Here is a 21,986-nt window from a genome sequence, read left to right on the forward strand (position 1 = left end):
TTACTCCATTTGAGATTGAATTAAAGAAGCAAATAAGAGTATTATGTCATCCCTGTTTTCATTTGTTCATCAGATCTTCAGGGATAGACACAGGACTCAACTGGCTCAGTCTCTCCTTGCCATAATGATGTGGATTTAGTTTAAGGCCTTACACATACTGAGTCCAAGGCTGCTGTGCTGTCTAACATGTAAAGTGTGTATATGGACATACATTAAGACAGATTTTAGATCCCTATTTTTGAAGATGATTATGTGAAGCAGTGGAATACCACTACTGTACAGTAGATGGCAGAAAAGACAACAAGGAAACATTGTCAAATCAGTGAATGCAAGACAAGCAGTTCTGTTGTGCCTGAGATGTTTTTATTTCATGAACATACAGTAGTGTGAAAAAATGACAGAAACTTCAATTGACAAATACATTCTTGTCATTCAATCAGTTTTCTCTTTATATTGATAACAAAGCTGTAACTAACAAGGTCATTGTACCTTCACTTCTCAATATTATGTGGGACAAAGGAAAATATTTCTCAATAAACTATAATGGGAACAAAACTTGATGTTTTTCTAACCTCAGGAGTTACTTGAGGTTTCTTGCTTTCTCACTTTCACTGAAATATGAAAGCAAAAAATGTCCATGCTTGCAATAGCACATCATTTAAAAATGATTTTATCTCAGTTTCTTAAATTAATTGGTGTGTTATGTTGAGATTACAGATTGCTTTCCAGTGATAGCAGGTTGATTTGTCTTGTTCTGTGAGAAAACAAATAATGAGATCATTTAGCTCAAGAAAATATAAAGTAAATGTAAAGATGTTATCCACTGTGCTAGTCGCAGGACACCATCAAGAAAAACGTTTTTTTTCTTATGATGACAAGTCCTTTATATTGGGATCTTGAAATAACGATGCGTGGCTATTCTTATCATATGTAACAATGTGAATAGTGTCAGTAAGACTTCAATCTGTTCCTGGGTGATAAATTTACATTTGAAGCTGTAATGTGACAGTATAATGCTTTGAATGAATCCTTGACTAGCAGGAATATCTGGTCAGAGGAATAAAATATTTTTTCCCCAATAAAGCCTAAAAAATTTATCCACAATGACCAATTTCTGAGGCTTTCTAATATTTTTTGTTGATTGCCCATGTTCGATTTGATCTTAAGCCGATAAAGATAGAGTTTCTCAGTTGATAATTAAGAACATTTTGATATCACAATTAGGGCTGTCTGCATTTAGTGGTTAATCACGATCAATTTAAGATTAATGAAATGAATGCATGCATTTTTTTATTGCATTTATTGCCTGATATTTTGTCCCTTTTGACTGGATAAGCCTCTGCAGTGGCTCCCTGTAGTCACAATGATGGCAAAGAACCACCCTGCTGCGTCTATGAATTGCTCATTTCACTTAAAAAAAAAATCCTAGACGGTTCAGTTGATGAATCAAAAGTAATATATACCTTGTGACATCAAACACTTAACGTTTTTTCCATTCTCTTTCGCTGTGTTTAGTTTTTTTATTAAGTAACAGGTTACTTTTTTAATGATAAAATAAATGTCGTAACCTTCGATCTACTGGAAGGTCCTTTCCTTTTTAAAATAAAAGCAAGTTTGAATTCAAACAGCAACTAAAGTACTCTCAGTTTAAGACTGTACAAAAATACTAAAAACAAAAGCCAACCATTTTTGATTTTTAAATGCGAAATAACGGAATTTTAAACATGCGGATAAAAATGCAATTAGTCATGATTCAGCAATTAATCACAATTTAAAAAAAAATGTGTTTGACAGCCCTAATTACAATATTAGTTGCGTATGTGATACAAAATCACGTGTACCATCAAAGAAGATTTGATCCATGTGTGACATATCTAGAAAGACCATGCATTTCAAGTTAAAATATTATTTACAGTCTATGGTTGAAATACTGATCATGATTGAAAATAAAAGACCTTGTGTCATGTTTGGCAGAAAAGTTTAAAATCTTTTACATATAAAATCTTACCAATATACTAACTAGTAGCAACCTCAGAAGCTAAAACTTTATAACTAGTACTGGCCTTAAGAGTGTGCACCAGTTGAACCCTGGGTACAGCCAAATGAGGAAGAGCACTGAGGGTGAATCAAAGAGTGAATGTGGAGGTGGAAAGAGAGGAGTGAATTAAAGACAGTGAGACAGGGATAGTAGCAGAGAGACAATGGGGGGGGGGGCGTGAGAAAAACACAGCATTTCTTTTGTCCATCTGCCTGTGTGTGCTGTTTGTCGAAGGCTTATTGTTCCCCGTTTGTGTGTTTTGTTATCATTGCCTATTTCAGCATCTCTGCTTCAAAGAGCAGACCACTCCCCCTCTGTTCTCCTAATCCCCTCTCCGACCCGACCACATACACAACTGCAGTGGGCATTAAGGTCACTTGTGTTTTTTTTCCAGCAGACTCGTCTAAGGCAGCACACACCGCCTTCAAAAAAGAGCAGTGAACAAACTGAGGCATCTTTAGTGCGATGTCTCTGGACTGGTGCTGAAATTTCCCCGGAGACACGAAGCCATAAAAATGTTATAAAATCTAATAAAATAATAAAAAAGGAATATATTAAAAAATAAGTTGCAAAAGCTGCATCCAAGTGAGGTATCTGTTGTTTGCATGGTGGATCCCCTGACATGAACACTGACTCCATGACGTACAGTATAAATCCAGTATGTCAACACTGTAAATATAAATTGTGTTATTTTACACCCTGCCATGAGGGATGTCCGTCTCTTCTAAGATGAGAGTTTTAATCAAGCTCTTCGGACTCTTTTTCGTTGGTGAGAACGCAGGTGTTGAAGAGACGGATGAACAACATTCTGACTGCACATTGACATGGTACTGGTGATGAGAGGATGAATGGAGCAGTGTAAATCAGGACAACTGCAACCAGCTCAGGTCATCTGATCTGTCAAGAGAGTAAAATTAGAGGAACATGCTTTACAACATTCAAGTTAATTCATTTGATATTGCAATTATCTGTTCAAGGGATCATTTATTTCTAGTATTTCAGATTCTCTTTGTCACTTGGAGGCAGCTATACCTATGGATGTGACGGCTGTCGATGACTGAAAGACATTAACCACAAAGCCCTCTACCATCGTCTCTGTCTTTAACAAGGATTATCAAAAGATGATAACATACTCAGCCTCTTTCTTTGAGATGACTTTCCCTGTTACCAGCCTCTCAGCTACTGCAGACACAGCAGGGTCGTAGTTTAGGCTCGCTGCTGCTATGACCTCATCATCTCTACAGAGATGTAAACACACAAAAAAAATGTGTTTGGATATTGAATCATAAAGTAAGATTTGTCAGATTGCAGATGTTTCTTCCTTAAGACAGCAGCTGTTTGTATTGACTTACTTGATATACAATGCCAGAAACTTCCTGTCCTCAAACTTTCCTTTCATTACAATCTCAGTGTATCCCTCCCCATAGCCTGCACACAATCAAACATAGTTTTGTGAATTGGTGATCACAAATCTGTCATGGTTTGACTCAGTGGGAATAGGATATGCAAACAGCAGCAGGATAAGCAGTTTAGGTTTTGCTCTCTGATAAAGGATTTGGTTAGTAAAGAGTTTTGGATGTAAGAATTAGAAAGCTACAAATATAGACAAATGTTTGTGTGTGTGCCCACCTGCATATCGGATGGTTTTACCAAGTAGGACGGTCCAGTAGAAAGGAACTGAGCTGAGTTCAGTCTGTTTATCCATCATGTTCAGAGCTGCTATTCTCCCTGAATGACAACAAACAAAAAACATATTGTATTGAACTAGGCATACAAATAAACAATATATAGTATACACAAATATCAAACACCCTATATGAAAAAGAACAGATGATGAGGGTTGTGAATTGTGTTTATTTGTGTTCAGTATGTCATAATACCTACAGTGGTTAAAAGTCAGTGAAATTGACTGTGCCTTTATTTTTACATTGTTACTGCATTACCGTGTGCTTGTGCCATCTGCCAGTGTCCGATGTTGACCAGCTGGTGTTTAGCCATCTTCAGGGGGAAGGTGGCCAGGTCACCCCCGCAGAACACACCGGGGACGTTAGTGCACATGTACTGCAGGAAGACGATATGAAGAAGAACTCATTTATGGTGCTGTACATATAACCTCTGCTCTGTATACTGTGACTGTGCAACAAAAAAAAAAAACATATACACACTGACTATCAGCCTCACACATCAGGACTTTCCCTGATTTTACAGGAAATAACATAAACGTCTTTAAGTATTCTGAAGCAAAAAGAAGTGTTAATAAAATAAAATATATTTCGGCATGTTAGGATTCAATAAGGCCAGAAAAATCACAGAAAAGAAAAATTCTAAGGAAAAAATTGGTTATTAAGAGATGAAAAATTAAACATTTACACATTAAGTTGATCTGTGGGACCCCAAATGATGAGGAGGTAAATCGAAACAAAAACACATATTAGATGACTAAATGTGTTGAGAATGGAGGCACAGAACTGGATGTTAATAACAGGGTGAGTCACAGCTGCTGACCTTGTCGACTTTTACGAAGTTTTTCGAGTCCATCTGTATTTTGCTCCCACGCAAGAACTCTGAGTTCGGTTTGATACCTGGGGGAAGAAAAAAAATGGGACACAAGTAATTTCTCTTCTTATATTTTTGTTATGATGCTATGTTTGAACAAACACAACGACTTCTGTTTGTATACTTATCCAACTTGTTCTGTTGCCCCACCACATTTCTTAGGTTTGTTGAGTTAAAAAAAAAAAAAAAAAACTCCATTAAGCTCCTCCAAAGGTCACAAGTCATTTTGGGGTTGTGTTTCTACTATGTGAAGCCACAGCAAGCAACAGGTTAGCTTAGCTTAAAAACTAGGGAATGGGAACCACCATCTCCAGAGGTAAGTCATTTAAAAGTCCTCTCACATTATTCTAGTTTACATGTAGGCTGAAGTGTAGTGGAAATATGCTGGTTGAGTTGAGGTTTCGTTTTCTTTGCTACGACCAGCAGAGAGTCAAGGAAGTCACCATTCTCAGCCAAAATCCTGCATCAGTAGTACACAGCACATACTGTGAAGTGTGTTCAGTGTGTGACTTATTTTGGTGCCTTTGGACAGAGCCAGGATAAAGTAATATTCCTTTAAGAAATGTCAGCTTTGACAGGACATGAAACGTCTTTTACTGTTATTATATGACTTTATTGAACATTAAATGGTTAATGATATTGAATTTTCCCAGTTATACAGGTAATGAGCAGAGAAAATAAAGATTTGTTTAAATCGGATGTTTATAAGTTGGATATCACAGAAAACTGTCTGCATTCGACTTACCAATGCCAACTATGAAAACGTCGGCCGGGATAACTTTTCCACTTTTAAGCACAACCTCCTTCACCTTTAGGAAGAAAAGGGAAAAAAGGACACGGAAGAAATATGTTTCATATTTCCCAAAATAGTTTTTACTCTGTGTTTACTGTTGAAGAAGACTGTGGGAGCCACAAACGGCAGCTATTTTATTTTGCAATCACAAGTCAATGTTTTTATCTCAAGGAAACAAAGCTTGATTTTTAGTTATGGGTTGAATTTTCTCGAAAAAACAACAACATAGAATCGGATTATTGAAATAAGTTCTGGATTACATCATTTTTTAAAGATGAGATAATAATAATAGAGACCTCAAAATGTGTGTCTTAGACATATGTGGAAGACTGATAACTGAACATGATTTAGTGTGATGTGCTGGTCAATTATGGGTATTTCCTCTTCTATGACAATGAATGTAGTCATGATGCCATCTGTGCATGTTAGCAGGGTATAACTGCATGTTAACCACATGTTGTCTTTACTTTGGCTTCTGTTATAACAGGTTGACTGTCTTGTCACAAACAAATGTATTCACTTAATAATCACACCATAAAAAATATCTCAAGGGTTGGCCTTTGTAGCGCTTGTAGTCTGAATTTTGACTGATATAAAAAAAGTATCTTCCCAGCATACCTTGCCATCAGCACCAATGACTTCTGTCACATTATCATTCATGTAGAATCTCACATTTTTCTCTGACAGCATCTACAGAAAAAAAAATAGAAATCAAACTATTAGATACTGAATTTAAAAAAATAATAATGTGTAGATACTATTCAGGACTTACTCTCTCTTACCATCATAGTGACTTTTCCAATTTCCCGGCCCAGTGTGTTCTGGTAAGGCATCTCACTGCTGCCAATCACTGTGATACTGGAGGCTTTGTCTATCAAATAAGATGCAATTTCCATGCCTGAAAGGGAAACAGGTTGGTGAAGGTGAAGTGAGTAACATTCAAATAAAAGCTACAACAAATAGCAATTACAATTGTATTGAAATAAATCGTAAAAAGAAACATAAAAATGTATAGTATATTGCAAACATGAATATGAAAACCTCATTAGAAACTCCTAATAAACATCAACTCTCTCTTTTCCCCATCATTTGAATATTAAAGAGAAAAGATTAATCCATTAATTATTTTATAAATATTATGTGGCATGTAAGGAGTTATCTTTGTTGTTTTAATAATGTTTTGTAGCCTTGTGTAGGTTTTTAGCCTCCATGAACCCAGATGAACTAAAAAAAAAAGTGTTTTTTCTCCTACAGAATATTTACGATAGATAGATAGATCTATAAAAACAAAGCTCCAAACAGTACCGACAAAAGAGGTTCCCACGAGGACAACGTTGCAGCCCAGGCAGACTGAGTGGATTTGTCGGGCGTCCTCCGGTGTCTCCAACATCTTGACGTTGTCCAGCTTCATCCCCGGCAGGTCCAGACCCTTTGCTCTAAGAGACAGGAACACAATGACCACTCTGGCAAGTATAGAGGTGGGACAACATATGGAAACGGAAATATATCACCGTCCTGACTCAGGTGATACAATTATCTTATTGCTGTTGCCAAATATCAATATTCCAATATTATAACAGATGTCTCTGGCAGTTTGATTCACTGTTTGTCATTACTCATGACTCCTAACTTGAGCTTGTGTAGCGCTTTTCTAGTCTTCTGACTAGAAAAGCACTTTTACCTCGCAGGTCACACCTACACATTCACACCCATTCAGTCACTGGTGGCAGAGGCTGCTAAGTTAAGTGACCATCACAAGTAACTAACCCCATTCCTAAAATTCTCGCTCTCCATGTTCACCATTGTTAGCGTTATCTTCTTATTTTCACATTTTCATACATTATCAAATATCCTTCAGCAAAGTAAAGACAAGGACTTAAGGTGATGGTAGTTAATGTGGCAATGGTCAGTTATCAATATGTGCAGTTGCTTGAATGCAGAGCTCTAAAAAGAGACAAGTGAGCAGAGGATCAGATTCAAGCATGTTTCTGTGGACAACGCATCATGGAAGTGTTTCTTCAATTTTTACCAGAAAAAAAACGTGTTTAGATTTTCATTTTCCTAAATTATTATTATTATTATTTTCTCATTAGCAGAATGATTGGTGGCGGCTTAAACCCCTCCTCCCTTAAAAGGCTTTGACTGACCCTGGTTTCAAATAAGATTGCAACTCACAAACAGATTCTGTGTGTTTAATTGTCTGTGTATTGACAGAGGTCAATTTTAAGTAAAACTACAACCTATAAGATATAGTGGGGTCAGTTATGTTTTTTAGATATAGTTGAACTGTCATGAATTTCTGGTTTAGTTTTGTATTTTGTTTATTTCAGTGTTTGGATTTAATTTCCTGTTTTACTTTGTCTCTTTCTTCCTTCGTGTTTTGCTTGTTTCCCTTGTGTATTTTTTATAGCGTTATTTCCAAGTTAAGTCTTTCCTGTTTTATTTTGTCATTTCTTATCCTCGTGTTTTTTATTTATGTCCGGTTGTTACTGTTACATTCTTGAGTTCTCAGTGTGTCTTTAGTGTTTCCTGTTTTATTTTTTAGTTCTTCTCCACAGTGTTTCTTGTCTTGTATTACTTCCACCCTTTGTCTGGTTTCCCTCCATTTTGATTGCCCTGATGGTCTTTACCTGTACAGTTAGTCTCACCTGTGTCTGATTACCCCTGTGTCTATTCAGTTTACCTTCCCTCTTCAGTTCATTTAATCTGACTGCACCTGTGATACATATATTTTTGAACTTTAGTTGGACTTTTGAAAGGTAAGCCTTATTTTGCCTTTTGCCCCTTTGTTGAAATAAATCCTTGTATTACAGTTTGTAGTAATGTTATGTTCGTACTAGCACTGCACTTTTTTTTAATTGTGTTATTGTATAATAAAATACCTGCAGCCTGTTGAGATGAGGAGCTGGTCATAGCTCTGGACTGAACCGTCATCAAATGTGACTGTCTTCTTATCCGTGTCCACTGACATCGCCTGCAACACAGTCAGAGTCCACTCAGTTTCTGAAGCATTCACACACGTCCAAATCATTAATCAAGTCAAAGGACCAAATAAAGAGTCCAGAGAATAATGAACTATGTAGCCAACACTGCATCAGGAACAGAGGTGTTAACTAACGAAGTACAAAGACTTTGTTACCTTACTGAAGTAGAAATTTTGGGTATCTATACTTTACTGGAGTAATTATTTTTCAGCTGACTTTTTACTTCTACTTCTTACATTTTCACGCAATTATCTGTACTTTCTACTCCTTACATTTTAAAAATAGCCTTGTTACTCCTATTTCATTTCGGCTTGTTTTCATACTGGCTTGTCATCGTTCAAAAAAACACAAAAAACCTATCCAGATAAATTGCGCCATCCGGTCAGAGTGAATTAGATTGTGGTTGGATGAGAAGTATAAACATATACCATTCAGACACGCTGTGGCGCGGCCGAAGCTTTTGTCCTTAATGGCATTTTTCTTCCCTTACAGAACTTTTACTTTTATACTTTAAGTAGTTTTGAAACCAGTACTTTTACACTTTTACTTGAGTAAAAAGCTTGAGTTGATACTTCAACTTCTACAGAAGTCTTGTTAAACCCTAGTATCTATACTTCTACCTGAGTAATGAATGTCAATACTTTTGACACCTCTGATCAGGAAACAATAGTTCAGGTTTGTATTGATCCAGTTTAGTACAACAACTCACTTCTTTTCTGAGCCACACCTCGATGTCATACTTGTGGAAGAAATCCATCCTCCTCAGCAGTATACTGTCGCTCTCCACGTTCATCACCTGTTACATGGAGTCAGGGTTTGTGTGTTTGTTCATCTGTAACATCTCCATGAAACACATTACACATTTATCCATTCTCAGAGTTTTGGTGCACCTTGCTGAGTCGTGTTTTGTCGTAGGGTAAAAGTTCATCTCTGGAGGCCATGATGATTCTGCCACCAAAATATTCCTGCCTCAGAGTCTCTGCACAGATCAGTGATGCAGCACCTGCACTTACAGAGAGTTAACTCACAATCACACACAGAAAACTCCTCACATACTGTAGTTGGTATCATTTTTAACACTGTTTGCTGTCCACCTGCATGTATAGCAGTTTTATCTAACCATATCTAGAGGTTCGGCTAGGTCATTACTCAAAAATGAGAACACATGAGTAATCATGTGTTGGCTGCAAAGAAAAAAGAAACTATGTATTTTTCTTTGTTTGAACGAACAAAGAAGTATTTGGCATGTTTGCATCAATTTTAATAAAAAAGGATGATTATCAAAGTAGATAATTTTCTGTTAGTCAGCCTGTGTATTCATCTACTAATTGATAAAGCTTTAATACACAAACGTATAAAAAGACATGAACAATGGCCGACTCTCACCTCCTCCCAGCAGCAGAATAGTGTGAGTAACTCCAGGCTCTGCACCTCCCATACTCTTAATTCTCTTCTCCTGCATGAGAGTCTGAATCATGGATAAAACGCACAATCATATAAACCAATCAAAAGGAAGAATTAGTACTAATTTAAAATGTTTCAAATACTCAGAAAACAATACGATATATTTTTTTATTTTAAGATATTAAATATTTAAAGTGAAATTGTTGAACACTGTAGTTTGAATCATTGAACATTAATGTATTCTGTTTTTTGTATTTGTATCATTTGGTTGCTTTAATGCTGAAGTTACTATACCTTTTCAGTTTCTTGCTCTCCATAAAGACAACTATTGACTGAATGGTATCTAAGCACTAGTGAATAATTAAAGACACTGCTTTATTATAATAGGTGCAAGAAATGTAAGTTTCTTTCTTTTGTATCCAGCATGACTTTAAATTACAAAACGAATCAACAACTAAAGACACAACACAACTCTGTTTACTTTACCATTATTATTTCTTTAAATTAATTCTTAGGATTTTTAAGGCTTGTTAACCCTCCTGGGATTGAAGTTTTAATAGCAGATGACAGCAGACTTTAACCATGGCAAGTGCAAAAATCTGATCATCAAAGACAAAATACATTATAATATAAAATAAAAATATCTCTCATAAATCCACATACAGAGTTTCTTATTCCCACTGATAAGTGACTTTGTTAACAAGGCATTTTTGAGGAGCGGCAGCAGATCAGCATCAACTGAAAAAAGGACACTTCTTACCTTTTTGTTAACTGTGACGTACACTTTACTGTTTTGTACTTTGACCTTAATGAAAGAAAGGCAAATTAAAATCTGATTAAATTAATTTGTAAGCTAAATATCTTTTTGTCTGTCGATGTCTCTGGTTTTTACCTTGTGGCAGGGAAGACAGTCCATGCCGGGGAATTCCTCCAGATCCCCTGTGTGGATGTTGAAACAGGCACCATGCCACGGGCAGCGCACTTTGTTGCCCAAAATAAACCCTAAATACAAACACACACACACACACACACACACACACACACACACACACTAACTCTGTGATAACTTAAACATGATGTCAATAGTTAAAATTCCATATTCCAACACAAATACTTCAACATTATACTATAGTAAAGCTTTGACAACTGTGATTTATTGAATGTTTTGGATAAGACACTGATATGATGGATACACTTTTTTTCACAGATAAAGTTGAGTTAATAAATTGAACAAGTGTTCAATTCTAAACTCACTACAGATGCATCTTTACCTTGGCTGAGTGGAGCGCCATAGTGTGTACACTGGTTACCAATGGCATTGTATCTACCCTCACTGCGTGTCAACAGAACGCTGTGATGTCCCACCTCGACCTCCATCATCCTGAGGTAACATACACACACACACACACACGAGTACAACAATGACCTACACATCTCGATTTGATTGTTCCTAAGATGGTGTTTTCATATCACTCAGAAGGAGAGAATTACATATTTTGTGTATGAAATTGTAGACTTATTTTTTTCAACAACACTTGAATCCTCTCTTTGCCATAAACTACATTCTCTTAGTTTACGAAAGTGCAGCCAATGTGAAAGGCCTTACACCTGCATTATTTGTAATACCATAATTGGCAGGGAGAGACTCAACTGGCAAAAGAAAACGAGTGGATGGTGAACTACAGGGGAAATTATCCTTGTCAGTTTCTTGACAAAAACAATTTCATTTTTGTAATCAGTTTCTGGTCATTGCTACTTTTAAGTCTTCCTCAACACGGCATGATGTAGTTGTTGTAAAATACGGTCAGATTTTGAGTTAAAATGTTGATTTAATTTGGCTGTACTTTATGGTGTGGCTTCCGGTGAATGACTGTGATAAATAGCCTACTAAATATCATAGAGTGGATTTAATTTTTTGACATTGTAGGAATCTGTAGTGAGAACTCTTACTTAGAAGATTTGTATTTTAGTCTAAAGGTTTATGGAACCGCTGGTCTAGATTTCTTTTTAAGAGGGAGAATTTCATGAAAAGAAAATGCTATCAGAAGTCTCTGATGTTGTTACTCTGTTTAAGATTTTGCAGTACAAAACTGTCAGCTTGACTTGGATTCTTGTAGTAGTCAATCATTGATTGACGTATTCCATGCAGGATTAAGAATACAAAGTCAGACAGTTTTCATGAATGTAACCCCTAATGGAAATTCAGGTCTCAAACTGACTTGTGTTTATCAACACCTGAACTGGAAAATGATGTATCAGTGTATGTCAAGCACAATTAACTGACCATTGTCTTTTATCGCTTCAAAAACAATAGCTTTAAATGTAGGCTAGACTAAAGACTTTAAATTAAACAAGATAGTTGGGTCAAAGAGGACAATATGCTGGGGACATGTTTTGCTATAAACTGTGGATTCATTTTGATAAATAATTCCTGGAGGTAGGCTATTGAACGTAGGCCTATGTCTGTTTGTCAGGTTGTGAACAATAGGCTACCCCCGTCCTGTTCTTACTGTCCGTCCAGCAGGTCTGACTCCAGACACACCACCCCGGTCAGCTCCTCTGAGTCCTCTGGATCTGAGTCCGGAAGCTCCTGTCGCGCTAAACACATGCACGCGCAAACAAAGACGAGCATGCGCAAACATTTCAAATGAACTGACTGAAGTTAAACAATCCTAATTGTTCCATGTAGCCTACAGTTTGATAATCAAGCATTAAAATCTTAAAGGGCTTAAAGACATCTGGAGACAGTTTGCCTATTGACCCTAATCATCAAATTGCTGGGTAATAAAACAATATTAGCCTACTCACGTGGTCTGGTCCCAGACATCTCTGATTCAGTTATTACAACACAACACAAGAAACGCTAAAGTCCTCCAGAAACATTAAAAGTTAGTCAGATGGTTCGCTGAATGACGTTTTTTCGTGTCCTCTTCTTATCAGGTTGACGATGGAAGAGTCCGTTTCCACGGTGATCCATCCCAAACCCTCATCGCTTGATCCTATGAGACCGGGGAAAGTGGACGATTTAGGAGGATTGACAAGACGAGTGTAAATCAACCCAAAAAAAGTGATTCTTCTGGGACTCCGGTAGGTGAGCGGTCCCTGTGATGTCACAGCTCATGTTCAGCCAGTTATTGTCCCAGAGAAAAAGCGACCCCGGTCTTTTGTGTTTCACAGCGGCCGTGTGGAGAAAAGAGCTGACGAGGCACCAGCCGCGACCCTGAATGGACCGGCGACAAAAGCACCTCTTACAAAACCGGAGGTAATACTTTCATTCATACTCCGTTTTAAGTTTCAAAAGTTCACTGTAAAGTTCAAGGATTTCATAGGATAAAAAGTGGATACTCAATCTAAATTAGGCCTATAGCCTTTTCATTTGTTTACAAATGGTCTTTGTCTCGATTTGAATCAAATTTCTTCTCCTACACATTATTGTAACAGTGGCTGATGTCTTTATTGTGTCATTGTCGCATAAATATGATAGTTGGCTTGGGTTGTGAGACTTGTCTCTCTTTCAAAATCACACCACAATGTCATAATGAAAAGGAGTCCACATGACCTCTTTCCCTGCTACTTGAAGACAGGAATGTGTGTCAAAGGTTAGAGATAGCTCTTCTCTTCCCCTCCTCGTTTTCAGCTGACAAGTGCCCTGAACACAGGAGTATAGCTGGGATACGAAGTAAACATTGGGCACCAATCTCGTTATGGATTGGAAGTCAACACTTCTGGTTGTTGGAGGATCTGCGTGCTCCTTCAAACTGCTGAACACGGTTGTCGGATTCCTGCCGACACCCGAGCTGGCACACAATAAAATGTGGAAGTGGAGGAACACCATGACATCTTTGGCTCACAGCTCGCTGACTGGAGCATGGGCTGTTTCATGGTGCGTAAACACACAATAGGCAAGGCAAAGTTTATTTATACAGCACAATTCAAAGTGCTTCACACAAGACAAAAGCATCAGGACAGAGGAAAGAAAAGAAACATTAAAATAGAACATTTAAAAACCACTGAAATTGTTAAATCTGAAAATATGTTCAAATGAAATTCATTTAAATAAATAAAACATTATAATAATTACAGTGCAGAGTAAAAGTTTAAAATCTTAATGCAGCTGTAAACAGGTCGATTTAACCTCGATTTAACCTCGATACTCTCCCTGTGATCTCTCTTTTGTCTTCCTCTCTCTCTGGACATGCAGTTTGTACTGTCAACCTAAGATGCTGGAGGACCTGATCTCCTCTTACTCCTTGCTCTCCCACTGCCTTGTAGCAGTATCAACAGGTGAAACCCTCCCTCTGACACAACTTTAAATTCATAGATAGATTACTTCCTCCAGCGCTCAAGGCTGAGAACAACGTTCTTTGTCATTTAACCTTATCAAGAATTACAAACGAAGATAAAATGAAGAGGTCTTTTTAATTCTTTGGATCTATGACATTTTTACAGCAAGTTCCCTAGGTCATGCGCTGCTTGGATTAAATCAAGTAAAACATGTATTTACTCATCTTGCAAATTGAATTCTGTCCATACAAGGTTATATTTACATAAATTTAAGGCACACCGTTTGGAATTTCTGCCACTTGGTATCTAAATAAAAAAATAAAAAAACAGATAAAAAACAAGATGTAGTCTGATGGCATGGTGAACTTGAAACTCTCTTAATTGTTAAACTGTTTAATGTCAGTCAGGCAGAAATTATGCTTACAGATGATTCCATGTGAGTCCCCAGAGGAAAGGGGATAAAGTGTACTAACAATGACACATTTCTCTTAGAACACATTAGAATGTCATCGGAAACTGTGATGGTTAATGCTGAGACAAAAATGTATTCAACAAATAAACAGTTAGATTTGACATATTTTACTCTTAATAACAGCTTTGAACCCGTTTAAATCAAACCAAGACAAATAATGGGATTTCCTTCTTGTGGTCTCTCCCATCAAAAGCTCACAATGAGATCATTATTTTGTATATTTCCTGATGCCCTGTGTATGGATGTAGTGTTTTTTGCTAACATAAAAGTAAAGTTATTTTTCTCCTGCAGGTTATTTTATTAATGACTTCTTGGATGTGAGCTTAAACCAATCACTTAAACAGTCACGGGAAGTGCTTCTCCACCACTCCACGGTAATGTGTGTGTGTGTGTGTGTGTGTGTGTGATCAGTTGGCAAAGAGAGGGAGCCTTAATAATTTCTCATTCATTATTTGAAACTACACACAATATCAGCATGACCTACTATGGCAACATTTTAGAGATTTAAGTTTAGTTACAAAAATGTAGAAGTTTCATTTTGTCCTTGAACAACACTTTCTCTCTAATCTCAGTCAAGTAGAATAAAATAATAATCTGAGGTCAAAGGTCAAAAAGCTCCTACTAGACATTTCTAACTGGTTATTAAACAGACAGAAATTAATACTAATGTCTCCATATGACATATGTAAACAAAAACATTTGTATTTGTTAACATTTTTTAAAGGGTTTTTCTTAATTCATCCAGCCCTTACACCTTTTGTATGTTGTGATAATGACGAGGTCAGTAAATGAAAATGCACCGTCATCCTTCGCTGTTATTCTCTCAGCCCTTATCTGTGTGACAGTTCAATCTCAGGCAGCAGAGGTCATGACCTCATTCACCTCCAGCAGTGATCGCCTCTGTGTGTCGGACTTTTGTACCACAATATTGTAAAATGTAAGACATGTTTCAGGGTGTGTTTGTGTTGATGTTGGTGTGTGTGTGTGTGTGTGTGTGTGTGTGTGTGTGTGTGTGTGTGTGTCTGTCTGCTTAAAGCTGTGAAACTCTTTAAAGTTTGTGATCTAAAAGAAGAAAACATTTATCTCTAGATGAGGGAAGATTTATCCTTTACACAGCTATTTCATCATAGTTCAAGTCAACTTGGTGCAATGTTCAATAGTCTATATATATATATATATATATATATATATATATATATACTTTTCCACTTTGGAGGTCTTTCTGATAAGCTCAAGTGATTATATGAATCAAGTTATGCTGCAGGATATTTACACCAGCCAAACCAACTATTCACAACTTGGTAACAGAAACCTTGTTCTTCTTATTGCTTATTAAAATGTGTAAGGTTTGATAACTAACCACTTACAAAAAATAATTTAACTTTTTTTAAAGGTCTACTGTTATAGGTTTCTAAGGGTCCAATTTAATTTATTCCCAGGAAAAATATTAAATCTAGAACTACAGGTGACATTGGTAATATCATATTTTGTTTTGACTGTATGAATAAATTATTCAGCGTGTTTGTGTTACCATTTCAATAATGTTTACTAAATAGTGGTATTATACTGTTTGATGCATAATCATTATAGAATCTTTTTTTTTTTTTTCAAGTAGCAAAAAAACAACTTATTGAGGTTCTACTTCTGGTGTTAACCTTTGATTCCCCTGCTCAAACTGTTTTCTCAGGTAATCTCCTGCTTCACTCTAGCTGTGACCTCTCGTCTCTATCTGGGCTTTGCTGTGGTCTCTTTGCTGATTGAGATCAACTCAGTTTTCCTTCACATCAGACAAGTCCTCCTGCTGCTAGGACAAGGGAACAGAACTGGACCTGCAGCACTTCGCACCTCTGTGACCTACAGCCTGACCAGCTGGCTCAACCTGGGAACGTAGGTGGTGACTCAGTTTCTGGAGGTTTCAGAGAGGCCACATGTTTCTTACTAACATGTCATGTTTTTGCAGAAAGTGTACTTACACAGTTTCTCTCTCTGGTTTCACCTGAAGTTTACTGGTATTTCGTATCTGTACGACGGGATGGATGACCCGCTGGCTGGCGTCTCATCGTGAACATATACCTCGCTTTGTCTTCATGATTGGGACAACAGGTCTGAGTCTCATCTCCACCATGAACATGGTGCTGCTTTACAGACTGCTCAGAGCAGACTTCCTCACCAACCCTCACAATACCAGCAAGAACCACTAGAGGGAGCCACTGCTGCGTGTGTTCTGGTCAATATGGCTAATTTTTCTACCTCAGGCTGTGGATAAACCGTGGAGCGAGGATCGGAGGTCCACTGTGACTAATAGTTCTTCTTGCTTGTATTTTTCCATTATTACTTTTGATTGTAACACAACTTTTTCATGTTGTCAGATCAATGTAATAACTCTTTTGTTTAAAATATAAACTTTTTTTTAGAAACACAGTTTTGTACTTACTTTAGTTTGCTTTTATTTCAACTGATAAACTTTAGAAATTACAAGAAAGTCATCTGGGAAGCAAAATTGCTCCTGTTTTATTTTCAAACAGCAACAACATCAGTGACAGGAATAAGAGTGGACAACATGCCACTATAGCGAGATGATTTAATGAACATACAATGAAATATTAGAGCAGTGTCATCAAGTTTGCATTACATCATGATCCTCTCGTGCTGAAACAAGCTAACCAGAGTGGCACCTTTACAGCTGCTGGTAGTGTGGGTGTCCTCTCTGATACGTGGCAGGTGAATCTTCTCTGTCCTGGACTCTCTCTCATAGTAGGGACACACCTTTAGATGCTCGGACATGGACGGCACATCTCGGAAACACCAAGTGTCCACTGGGGAGAACAAGGTGCTGAACTGCCACACCTGAGGTCGCACACACATGCAGAAGAGAGAGAGAGAGAGAGTGAGAGAGAGAGAGAGAGCTAAATATTCATGCCTGATTTAAAGAATATACCTTTTATTAAATTTGATGTGTGCTATGACTGATGAGACGCCAAAAATGCTCCTGCAGACTGCAGCAGGGGTTATGCAATGTTCATGGTCTCTAATCACTGCTGGTAGTGTGATTTGGTACGTTTTCCCAGCTTTGTATAGGTGTTGGTAAAGTTCAAAAAGTATATTGCCTAATATCAAATTGCGTTGTATGGTAACACACACACATATATATATACATGCAGTATATGCTCCCTTGACTGGCTGCAGTGTAGGTCACCAAGCCTGCCTTCTCCAGGTTAATAGATGGGACATGTTTCCATCAAATACATATTTCTCAAATATGGTTTCTGTCAAAGTTTGCATTTAATTCCTTAAATTTAAGTGTTATTACAAACATCACTGCATGTACTTGTGTATAGTACTTTACTGGATTCTGTATTGCCTCATGTTTTCTCACCTTAGTTTTGACCCTATCTTATGTATTATTCAGTTTAGCTTGAATATAAATGACATATTTAAAACAGCCCGAGTACTGCTGATGAAAGCATGTCAACTGTCACTCCTCATAGATTCTCCTGACAGACACGTTGCCTCTTACCCTCTGCGTCACCCTCCACTTGGCTCCCCCGTGTGAGTATGTTTTCCTCTCCCAGCTGAGGGTCACCATCCCTCTCTCCTGCAGCAGAGAGGAGCACACCTGCCTCATGAGCTTTGACACCAGAGCCAGCTGGGACAGGGACAGACTGTCCAGGAAACTGGCTATGTGGCACAGCACCTCGTAGGGGAGACAGCTCAGAGAGTCCTCTCCTCGTCCACCTCGACCCCCTCTCTTCCTCTGAGTGTTGGAGGAGTCTGCTGAGCTCCTGGACTTCTGGGAGGTATTACCCAGAGAGGCAGAAGTGGTGGGATGCAGGCTCAGACAGCCTAGATCCTCGCTGAAAAAGTTAGGACTGTGGTGAGATATTTACTTTAATATATCTGCAGGGATTTCATTGGCTCATTGAATACTGTCAGTTAATCTAGGATTTCTTTGTCTGCAAAGACTTGTCAGCTTTAAAATTGACACTCATTCACCTCTACCTACCTCCACTTTAAATTAAAACACTGCTGTCCTATTGGTCAACAAGTTAATTATGCATGTGGTTATAGAAAATGATCAAAATGAAAGCAACACATAACATCAAATAAAACGTTCCCTCTCACAGGTGAATCACTTTATACTCTGAATGTTCCTTTATACAATCATAATATGCTGCTTTAATCTAATCTAATACACCTGAAGGAAGGTACATCAGTACCAAACATAAAAAGAAAAGGAAACTATGTGTTTTATCTCACTTGTAGGAGACGGTAGCTTCATGTGTGGATGGATGAAACCTCTTCTGGTTGTAGGTGCATCCCAGGTAGGCCAGAGGGCATCTCTGCTCAAACCACCCATTCACACCCATCTGGATGTCACTGTGTATGTTCCTAAGTTTGAGAACGTGTACAATTACAAAATGAATCGTCACTAGTATTGTATAGCCAAATACAAACATTTAAACTGGAGCATATTAGCCTGAATAATACAGTTTTATGTTTTGGGTTTTTGTTTTGTTTTACAAAATCAGCTCAGGTGCTGTTGGTTGAGATAACTAATATGTACTCGAAAGGAAATCTGGATGTGGAAAATAATGAAGCCCACCTATAATGTTTGCCGTATTCTCTGCGCTGAAAGATGTGTCCACAGAGGAAGGTAAAGGCAGAGCTGGCCTTGTGGTGTCTGCTGGTTACACTCTCCACCTGCAGCTGAAGGTGCAGCTCCAGCGGTTTTTCAGTGGTCAGGTCTGCCAGTGACGTGTTTCTCCGGAAGGGAGCAGACAAGAAGTTGTACGTCTGTGTGCCTTCATCTTGTAGCAGACCATCTGTGCATCTGCTTTCTGCGATCAGGTGACCCCTTTGCTCCTTCTCCAGGGAGCACAGCAGAGAGGCCTGAGGAGCAAACATATTTTGTCATACTGTACATTTTGAGTACATTTGTGGTTACACTGCTTAACGGGAATTGTTAAAAGTAAAAGCAGAGTCATGGACGTATTTAATAAAAACATAAGCCTAAGCCAAGTAGCAACCTCAAACTCTTAAAAAGACAGTAAAGGAGGCCTTTACTGTATTCTACCTTTTCGGCATGACAGAGTAAATAAAACTATCTTGTAAACGTGAGACAAACTTTAGCCACTAAAAGCCTAACATTTCCCTAAGAAATTTCTGAAAAAACAACCTCTCTGTGGTGTCATGATAGATTTTTTTTAAAGAATTTTCTTCATGCTTTTTTGTTGTTTCTTGTAACATTCTAAATGATGGTGCTTTTATTTTGAAAAAGTAATGTCTGTTGGAGTAGAAGTGAGGCAGGTGTGTCTTCAATTTTTTTTTTCATTCACTCGTTCATTTATTATTCACTCTGTTCATGGCAGATAGCAACTGCCAATACAGCTCTATGGATCATCAGTTGAAGTTTCAGATTGTCATTCAACCTGGGACAGTGTAGTTGGTGTTGTGTTCATCTTTTTGCAGCCATTGTCAAGTTAACGCAGAATTTGTAGGAATAAATAAAAGCCGTAGTTACCACAGTAAATGAGACGATTGGTGACGATTATGAGGATGAACATGATCTTTTTTCTCACCTGAACCTCCTCCCACACTGGCATCTCCTCTGGCGTCACCCCCAGGTCGCTGGTGTCTACAGCTTGACTCTCCCTCTTGTAGAAACTAGGGTTGCGAATGCGGCCCTGCTTGGCAGAGAAGCTTGTTGGAACTTTAAAAGTACGCACAGTGATAATCTTCATGGGCTCAATGTGTCCGTACACAAATTTCTTCTTCAGTTTTCCTGAAAGACAGGAGGAGTTGGATGTGGAGGAAACGATGCATGCAGTTCTCCCCTGTTTACAGATGTTGGATGCACCTACACAGAGCTCATCTGTATCTTCCTCTGTCAAAGTTCCCAGGCGTCTTTCTTGTCCTTTAGCAGGCCCCTGACCTCTGCCCGCCCCTGCTGCCCCTCCAGCCTCTCTGCATCCGCCCATCTCCATACTGAACATGCGCTCCCAGGCACTGTAGTTTTCTAACACTTCCGCGTCAAATCCCGAGCCCCTAGCAATAGCTTCTCTCTCCTCAAGGGAGAGTATTGGCCCCTGCTCAAATTCATCTTCAGCTGACTCGTCCTCATCTTCTTTTCCATCAGGTATATGGGAGTTTAACAAGTCAAAATACTCCCTGGCGACTTCCTTTGCAGCCGCCCTTTCTGCTGCCTCCTTTTCCAAAGCAGCCCTTTTCTGCATTTGCTTCTCCTTTCTTCTCTCCTCTTCCCTCCTCTCTTCCTCTTTCTCATCCTCCTCCACACTCTGGATCAGCTCTGGGAACAGTTTCTTCATCTTCATGAGGTGAAAGAGGCGGTCCTGGTCCTTCAGGGCCATGGCCAGATCCAGACAGCCACCTTGTTGTCTTTCATGCAGCAGGTTTTCATGCAGCTCTACGTTCGAGAAAGAGTGGGCATCGTTTGCAGGCCAGCGGTTCCACTCCATGGAGCAGCACACCACGCTGGCTGGACATACTTGAAGGTGAGCTGCTTGTGAGGAGCGTGGCAGGTGGAGCGGGCAGCCGTACTCAACATTGAGACAGGGCACCCTCACGTTGGGGCAGAGCAGCAGGTGATCCTCCTCTTTGCACAGGTGGAATAGAGCTCCACAGTGCAGGCGGCATGGGATGATCGCACAGCACACAGAGACCTCCACCCGAGCCCTGCAGCGCCGGCTGTAGCAGGAGTCACAGTGGACATGCTGTCGCACTCTGGAGGCTCGAGAACTCTGATTGGGTTTAGGTAAGACAAAAATAAAAGTTAAGAAACAGATTGATGTAAGGATCAAGAGAAGAGTCAGATCCAGTAAACTTATATTACAATAAATATAATATATATATAATATAAATATAATATATATATAAATATTTACATAAAAGCGCATATTACTTTTGCACAACAGCTTCTGATACAGCAATTTGCTTGATTAAGAACAAACTGTTGATGTCAGTTTCAGACGACATGAATTAAGACAAGGATTGTAAAATAAAACCATACCATGCTTCAGATCATCTGAAAGCTTGAAGTCTGTCCTGCAAACAAAAAGGACACTGTCAATGTCCTCACTTTACAATCAGCTTTAATGCATTTTGACACAGTCACTAGCAGGACACCTGCTGTGGCCTGTGGCATTACAACCAAATGGGAACATTGAATAGTAAACTGTAGCCTACCGCTGTATGAATTGGAAAAGGAAACTTACCCGCTTCCTCGTGCCCTGTCTTATACGTGAAAGACCAAAGTGTTCGAGTGTGTGTCTTGTGTTATGTGTGTGTGTTATAAATAGAGCAGAGTAGGGACTGAGAAATGTTACACAGGTGGTCAGAAACATGGTTTGGATTACAAGACCCTGCTTCAACCACTTGCATAAGGAAATCTCTCCCCCAAATTCACATAGGTTCTGCATACAAATGACTTCAACCTGC

The 21,986-nt window shown here is 38.5% G+C and overlaps 3 protein-coding genes across 4 annotated transcripts; 1 reads left to right on the forward strand and 2 right to left on the reverse strand.

Annotated features, from left to right (window-relative positions):
• Positions 1 to 1,084: 1,084 nt before the first annotated feature.
• LOC132988131 (apoptosis-inducing factor 3-like) lies at positions 1,085 to 12,722 on the reverse strand. Its single transcript, XM_061055285.1, has 19 exons — positions 12,584 to 12,722; positions 12,286 to 12,373; positions 11,047 to 11,156; positions 10,668 to 10,777; positions 10,536 to 10,580; positions 9,758 to 9,839; positions 9,262 to 9,374; positions 9,081 to 9,167; positions 8,270 to 8,361; positions 6,693 to 6,823; positions 6,170 to 6,285; positions 6,006 to 6,077; positions 5,340 to 5,403; positions 4,544 to 4,620; positions 3,982 to 4,099; positions 3,668 to 3,766; positions 3,391 to 3,466; positions 3,172 to 3,276; positions 1,085 to 2,935 (listed from the first exon to the last, which is right to left on the reverse strand). The coding sequence occupies exons 1-19, from the start codon at positions 12,600 to 12,602 to the stop codon at positions 2,902 to 2,904; spliced, it is 1,638 nt and encodes a 545-aa protein (XP_060911268.1). The 5' UTR covers positions 12,603 to 12,722; the 3' UTR covers positions 1,085 to 2,901.
• Positions 12,723 to 12,744: 22 nt separating this feature from the next.
• LOC132988133 (TLC domain-containing protein 2-like) lies at positions 12,745 to 16,937 on the forward strand. 2 transcript variants are annotated; one of them, XM_061055288.1, is made up of 7 exons: positions 12,745 to 12,862; positions 12,953 to 13,037; positions 13,413 to 13,658; positions 13,977 to 14,059; positions 14,823 to 14,905; positions 16,219 to 16,418; positions 16,534 to 16,937. In XM_061055288.1, the coding sequence occupies exons 3-7, from the start codon at positions 13,480 to 13,482 to the stop codon at positions 16,730 to 16,732; spliced, it is 744 nt and encodes a 247-aa protein (XP_060911271.1). In that variant the 5' UTR covers positions 12,745 to 12,862; positions 12,953 to 13,037; positions 13,413 to 13,479; the 3' UTR covers positions 16,733 to 16,937. The 2 variants fall into 2 exon arrangements, with proteins under 2 accessions (XP_060911271.1, XP_060911272.1); XM_061055289.1 differs by having other exon boundaries at positions 12,747 to 12,866.
• A 72-nt stretch (positions 16,938 to 17,009) lies between these two features.
• On the reverse strand, positions 17,010 to 21,711 carry LOC132988130 (F-box only protein 40-like). Its single transcript, XM_061055284.1, has 6 exons — positions 21,559 to 21,711; positions 20,111 to 21,289; positions 19,135 to 19,421; positions 18,789 to 18,920; positions 18,049 to 18,385; positions 17,010 to 17,378 (listed from the first exon to the last, which is right to left on the reverse strand). The coding sequence occupies exons 1-6, from the start codon at positions 21,559 to 21,561 to the stop codon at positions 17,160 to 17,162; spliced, it is 2,157 nt and encodes a 718-aa protein (XP_060911267.1). The 5' UTR covers positions 21,562 to 21,711; the 3' UTR covers positions 17,010 to 17,159.
• Positions 21,712 to 21,986: the final 275 nt, after the last annotated feature.

The sequence above is a fragment of the Labrus mixtus genome, chromosome 14 (genome assembly GCF_963584025.1).
Source record: "Labrus mixtus chromosome 14, fLabMix1.1, whole genome shotgun sequence".
In the NCBI taxonomy this organism is placed as follows: Eukaryota; Metazoa; Chordata; class Actinopteri; order Labriformes; family Labridae; genus Labrus; species Labrus mixtus.